Below are 7,076 nucleotides of genomic sequence, written 5' to 3' on the forward strand. Positions count from 1 at the left end.
ACGCATATTTTGCGAAGTCTTTTCAGACCATTCGAGCTACTGAAGCTGGGAAGGCCTGCATAAAGGTTTCTCAATATGTATTCTTGTTATCAACAAGTTGCTTCCATTACGCTACTCTCATAAATACAGAGGTAGATAATTAAGGTGTTCGGTTTCTAAATGTAATTTAGCGGAGGGTATACCAAAGTTCAAAAGGATACTAAAGAAGACTCGAAAGGAATATTTGTCAATTTTGCGATATAGCGAAATAATGAAACTGTTCATTCTTAATCTGTAGTTTTTAATTAATTTTAACAAGCAGACGGGAGTGTGTGCCTCTACCGGTTCCCTACTTTTGACCTTCTTTAAAGCAAGTGTCTTTAAGAGTCTTCCTCTGCACGTACTAGTGTACATAAAGTGACGTGAGGCACCGCTCGCACTGAAGCAGTGCGAAGTGGACTTTACTGAAGCACAAGTCGGCACTGCCCCGTAAAATTTCCTTGTGGTGGCTGCCACGCGTATTACCAATAATTATTGGGATTTCAATGCTCTTCCCTATTTATACACAAAAAGTGTATTTTACTCTCAATATAAAGTCCGGTTACACTACCATATCACTACTCTCATCAATACCAAAGTAGATACTTAAGGTGCGAGTTCCCTTAATATAGGTGTGTGGCTACACCGGTTATCAGAATATAATAATCTACAGACAATCATCTCACGGCTTCACGACTAAGTTCGCTTTCGTTGTGAAGCTTTCGGAGAACTCTCCCGTGCTGGCGTCGCAACCGCGTCTTTTAAGATCGAAAACTCATCGTGCACGGCTCCATCCCGAGATCCAATCATCGTGACTGTCAAATTTGTAGGAGTTGCCGTTAATGTTGTGATTCCATAATGTTTGTTAGTCATGAAAGCCAACCATGGAGGCGATAACGGGTCCTTAAATTGATACAACCCTTCGGAATTCCCGGCAATCCCAGCAACAACGTACACGGGTGCCTTTGGATTCGTGTACGTTGTACCATCCATCGATACGCCGTCCATAATTGGTTTGCTATCTGCCGTAGGAAACAAACGTTCGTACGCGTGAACGTGACCTTGATACACGAGATCGACTTGATACTTGATAAAGAGCGATTCAAACGCTTTCTGGACCTTTAACGACTCGTATTCATTCGTGGGCACGCCATTTGCATCACAGGATCGAATCGTATAAATCGGTCGATGCATTCCTACGACAATCCACGGGACAAGGGCCCGATTCCCATTAGCAGCTTTCAGATCCGCTTCGAGCCACGCCAATTGATTTCCAAAGTTGCCATAAGTTTGTTTCGATAAGTACGCATTTGACGGGTGGTTAGGGAAATCTGTTTCCGATGAAATGGTTGTAAAGTGCACGGAACCGTAATCGAACGAGTACCACATGTTAAGCGCCCCGTTACTTTCGGGCGACGGCATGCGAAAGCGAGCATTATACGCGGAATAATTGCCCAATTGACGCTGTTTTGAGTCCGAGAGGAGACACGTGGGTGAGTGGCACTCGGCTTCGTGGTTTCCCACGACGACCATGTACGCCAAATGCCGCATAACGTTCGTGAGCGAGTTCATAAACTTGTTAAACAATTCTTCGTAAAAGAATCCAAAGGCCGTCTTGGCTGTCAAGAAATCATTATCGGCGTAGGAAATGTCGCCAATATGGTAAATGAATTCGACTTTGCCCGTTAAAGCATTCACGTACTTGTTCGTCGCGATCGAATTCGCTTCGGTACCCATATCGCCATACACGGCCACAATCATGGGTCTTTTATCACCAATCGCACGCGCCGTTCGAAACGAACTTACGGCACTTTGGAACTTTGGTTCTGTTTCACTGCCAACTTTGTAAAAGTATTCGGTATACGGTTTTAAACCGGTGACCACTGCGTGGTAATTATACAACTCATACTTTTTGTCGCTGTAGTACATGACAATATCGATCGCACCGTCAACGTCCAGGACGAGCTTGTCCGGGGCTGTGCCAATCCACACACCAGGTGCGTCCTCTTCAGCAAAAGAAGTCCACGAAATGGCCATGCCTGTGCCAGGTTCCGTGCCTGCAAAGGCCAAGTGGAACTGCTGGGGCGTCTTGGTGTGGTCGCCACTGTCCGTTATCCGACACGCTTGGGACGGCGTAACGTCTCCGAAAGTATACTGAATCGAGCACTTGCTCTCGGGCTGACACGTGAGAGACTCCCAGTCATAAAGACATGTCCGGTCGTCCGTGTTTGTACGATCGGACGTATCGCTTCCAGTGGCGTCTCCGCCGTGAAAAAAGTTTTTTACCAGTGCCTTAAAACCCGCCGATTTGGCTACTGCCACCGAACTAATTGCGCACACGAGGGTCGCGACTTCAAAGACAGCGTAGACTCGCATGGTTTTAGAATGCAAAAAGGCTTGTGAATGCCATCGGAGGTGGTCGATCGCCCGCGCTAAGTTCCTGAACCGTTGTATTCTTCTAACGACGTTACCACACAAAAAACAGCAGGACAGGATTAAAACTCGGATGGGTTATGGTGCTCAACTCGCCCGAGATGTAATTCGCATGAAAGAATACCGGTATAACTCGGCTTTGTTTTGCGTCTGTCCATCTTATTAACCTTAGGAGACCCTTCTTCGTCGTAAACTTAACATAGTTGTGATGTTTCTACACTTAACCCCAGATTCGTTTGCGACAAAAACAGAGACAAATGTTTCATCCATATGATGTAGAGGTCTGCAAGTTCTTGTTCGATAACATTTGATGTGCCTCGTATTAATTGTGTGGCTGTTCAAAGCCTTCACGCGTTGCCAGAGCGATGGACTACATGTCTTCACTGTTTTTACCTTGTTACAAACACCACCGGTGAAGTCTTGCAAATGCAAACTGAAACACACAAAACGTGATATGGACGGAGACATTCGTTTGCAGAAGTGTGGCAATCGCATTTTATGAAAGCTACTCCTCAGCAGCTTCTATTTTTGTTAGAGCAAAACATAACATCTATTAGACAGGTTATGGGATTGTTTTTAAGCTACATTTTTTCAAGGCTTACGACTTCGTAAATCAAGTCTTTGTCCCCATAACTATTTTCAAGAAAAAATTAAATTAATTAAACTTGTTCCTACCGATATCAATATTATCACAACTTTTATAAACAAGAATACTAAATACAAATTCGCAAGCTAAAAAAATGTTATTCCCAAGTAAGATTCAATTAAACAGAGGGCTTCTAATTCAACTCTACTAATCCAAAAATAAGAACAGGTCAAACCTTTTTCAAAAGGTTCGACAGCGCAAAACTGCGACTAAGTCATTTGACTGCCCATTTTTGCTCTAGGCTACAATATATAAGCATGTTTCAAAATGGAGATTGCTTGTGAAGAATGGTTGACATGACCATGAACAATAAGAAAACATTGCTGGGCATCGAAGACTTTCTATTGAGGTAAAACTACCATTTTAGGGACTCTCCAATCTAGAGCTAGACCTAGCGAGAAAAATCTCTTGAACTGCAAGATTTATCAAATAGAGCTAGCATGAGGGACATCTACAATGAATATGTAAAGTCCTGAATTGTTGTTCCCACAATTTCTGAACAGAAATTGATTATTTATTATCCACAGAAGTTTGTGAAAAAAGTACGAGCGGTTTATTAAAATTAAAAATAATAAAAATTAATTAAAAAAATAGTTGTGAGGATGCTGTGGGGATACCAAGACGCGCTATCTATGGTGTTCAACTGAAATATATTATTGGTTGATTTATCAAATGGTAAGATTATTTTTTTTATTCGAATTTGAGTTTTCCCATCATGATTTTTTTCCTAAGCTCATTATGTGATACACCCTTTCGATGTTGAATCAAACTTCTTGAGACTGTTTATTGTTTGTCTAGGTACTAGATATATATACCGTGACTATATTGGACTTAGTGGCTCCAGGCCACGTGGAGCTTGGTATTTATGTAAGAAATAGAAGCGAGATGTCGCACCCGATGCTTCCGCCTAATAACAGCCGTACCGAATGTGTCACGTCGTCTTCTTTCCAAAGGATTGATGTAGGCGGGCACGTCGTAATGCGTCCACGCTCTACTTAGACACAGACCCTAGCACAGCGAGGAAGCGGTTTAACCAGCTTCTCTTGCGTGTAGTGAGGTAGTTGGGGTGGGCGCGCTAGCGACCTCACCCAACACACTTAATACTTCGATTAAGAGTCGTCACAGGAGCGGTAATCCGGCTCCTCGTCCGCACTTATCAAGTAGGAAGTAGTTTTCAGACTGATTTATATTTAATCGTATTAAATATATGTACCTATTTTTACCAATCAAAATGTCATCTCTATAGATAACACTGAAAATGTATTGCTAGCGTATCTTTCTAGATACCTCGCGTAACGGATGACGCTAGCCGTCATCACGGATGACGCTGAGCGTCACCCCTCCTAATGTGAATGCACTTATGTGCATTACATACACAAGGGTTGGTCACAAATGTGCACCACACCCGAGTGCTGGGTCTAATCACTTTAGTTTAGTAATTGACCATCCCCTTAAGTACACCAAGTGTACTTATCGCGGACTGTGTAACATTTGGGCAACTTTAGCCCGTTACACCATCCCCCCTTTAAGAACTAATTTACATTTTTAAATTCGTCAAAGAGGAGAGAGGAAGTGCGAGCAGCTTTACGCGCCGCTAGTTAACTCGATCACTCAAGCGCATGTGTTTTTCCATACACGGCGCCAAAGATGCCACCTAAAAGGGGCCACGTTGGTGGGTCGTCTGCGAAGACGCCCACTCAACCTCAACCTCAAACTTAGCGCACGCGCCGCGTTAATTCGTCGGCCACGTCTAATGCCTTAGTCGAAACGCCGACAGCTACTGCTGATGTCGCGTTAACAGGGTAAAGCGTCTATCCCACTTTAACAGTGAGGATGCTGATCCGTCGCTAATTGTCGACTACAATGAGACGACACCGTTGCCGTCACCTCATTGTAGTGATGCGGACAAAGAGCTAGTGAAGAAGGATGATAGCGCATTATTGCCCAACCAAACTTCTCTCATTGCTCCAAATATGGAGACAGCTAATTTCTCTCATGCTGTCTCGTCGTCTACGCTGGAAAAAGCAGCGATATGTACTGAGAGTGCTGCCCATAAAGGCGCAGCCGCTTCTCCGTTGGGTATAACCCCAACGCCTTATGCTCAGACCATAATCCATAATGGTTCTGACATAGAGGATTCGGAGCCTAAAACTCCGCCCACGACACGTGAACGTGCTCAGTCGGTGTCACAAGCCAGTCGTTTAGAACGTGGCTATGTGACGGGTGGCATACCAAAGACGCCCCCTCCATCTAAATGGCCTTGTTTATACGGGCCAACAGCGTCGCTCCTATAGCGCGCTCCTGTAGACGCACATAATTATTATGGCGTCTTTAAAAAATGGAGGGCTCAGGGAAAATCGCTTGGGCGTATTTTCTCAATCTCGGTCTTGTTGCGTTCAAATGAAACGTCCGACCAATACGAGGCGGAATTCCTGCGCCGCATTCATTCGCATTCCGATGCGATGAAACAGCGGTTTCCGCGAATTAATTTCGCTCGCTTGCGTGTGAAAGAAATCATGAGCGGTATTGTACCCCCTGTTTCTTCTCACAACGCTACTTCTGCTAGTCCATTTGAGACTAGTGAAGAGGCCTCAGCTGGTGCTCCTTTTCATAGGCAGCCACCAAGCCGGGCACATCAATACGTAGGGTATCGATCGGTTCCCAAGAGTCAAAACTTTTCGGGTAACCTTTCCATTGGACAAGGATCTGATACCCTTGCCTCACGGAGCGGTGGGCAAGCAACCTTCCAACAAGGAAGCGTTGATTCCCACCCGCATCCGTCAGTGCAGGTGGCGCCCGATAGGAGTGGCGATCTCGCCCACCTACTCACGGCTGCCTTACCTTGGCTTACCTTCGTCCGTTCAGTCGCATGCGTTAAGCGCTGCTGAACGACGTTTTGTGGATCTCGAGGGTCAAGTCTCACGACTGAACTCGGATCTCGTTGATGTCCGAGCGAAGGCTCGTCAGGGTTATAAACGCCTGAAGACTCGCTTGGACCTCTTTGTGAGGATGATGCTGAGGGATCCGCGTTACTTGCGTGATGTCCCTCGCTCTCCAAGTCTTGTTCGTGGTCGGAGGTATCGGTCCAATGGCTTTTCGCCTTCACCGCCCCCCTCGTTCGAACGACGCTCGACTCACAGTCGGCGTCACCATCGGTCTCCTTAGGCGGATGGGGGGGGGTGACCTCATTTGGGTCCACATATCGTTTCAGACGACCCACGTAAGATACAGGGTGCGTCTTCATATACGGGGGAAGGGTGGGCCTATAATTTAGGTCTTTAACCTCTTCTGCCACCGTAAAGGGCCCAATGAAACGCGGCAACAACTTCGTAGTACCTCCTATTAGTACAGAAATTGCATTTTTAGGTAGGGTAGCAGTACTTAATAGTACTTTTTCATCCACTCTAAAGCGTTCATTACTTTTGCGGCCATTTCGGTCCGCATATTCTTTTTGCTTGTCCTGTGCGCTTGCCATTGCGTCACGGACTTTACGTGTGATGGCTAATCGCTCATCCACAAAGCGTTGAGCCTCGCTCACGCTTTTAGCATCAAACTCGCCTATGATACCGCCAAGAGGTCGGTCATAAGGCGTAGTTTTATTGACCACTGCTAAACTGGCAGGGTCACTAGGGCAAGTTTCTGTCTTTGAGATGATACCCTCATGGGTCATCGTCATATTGACGAAACTATGTCCCTCTTTCGCACCGAGCATAGTGAGGGGCCCTCCCCCACTAAGACTCGGGCTGCGCACAAACGAGACTGGCGTCCGAGGATGGCGCAGTCCGTTAATATAAAACGGTGTCTCACCCGTACTGGCGTGGACACTGTTATTTATAGCGAACTCCACAAAGGGCAATTGCTTGCTCCACTCTTTGGGAGTTGCTATAGTGCGTAAGACATCCGCCACGACCCGATTGGCACGTTCTGTTTGGCCATCGGTCTGGGGATGATCTGCGGTCGACATGTGGAGCTTGCTACC

At 45.9% G+C, this 7,076-nt stretch overlaps 1 protein-coding gene across 1 annotated transcript; it reads right to left on the reverse strand.

The window, feature by feature from the left end:
- Positions 1-793: 793 nt before the first annotated feature.
- CCR75_006261 (uncharacterized protein) lies at positions 794-2,394 on the reverse strand (the record flags this gene model as incomplete). The annotated part of the gene is made up of 2 exons (XM_067964331.1): positions 794-833; positions 902-2,394. 2 exons carry the CDS (start codon positions 2,392-2,394, stop codon positions 794-796), a joined length of 1,533 nt encoding a protein of 510 aa, XP_067819400.1.
- Between the last annotated feature and the right edge of the window lie 4,682 nt (positions 2,395-7,076).

This window comes from Bremia lactucae, linkage group LG16 (assembly GCF_004359215.1).
Source record: "Bremia lactucae strain SF5 linkage group LG16, whole genome shotgun sequence".
Lineage (NCBI taxonomy): Eukaryota > Oomycota > Peronosporomycetes > Peronosporales > Peronosporaceae > Bremia > Bremia lactucae.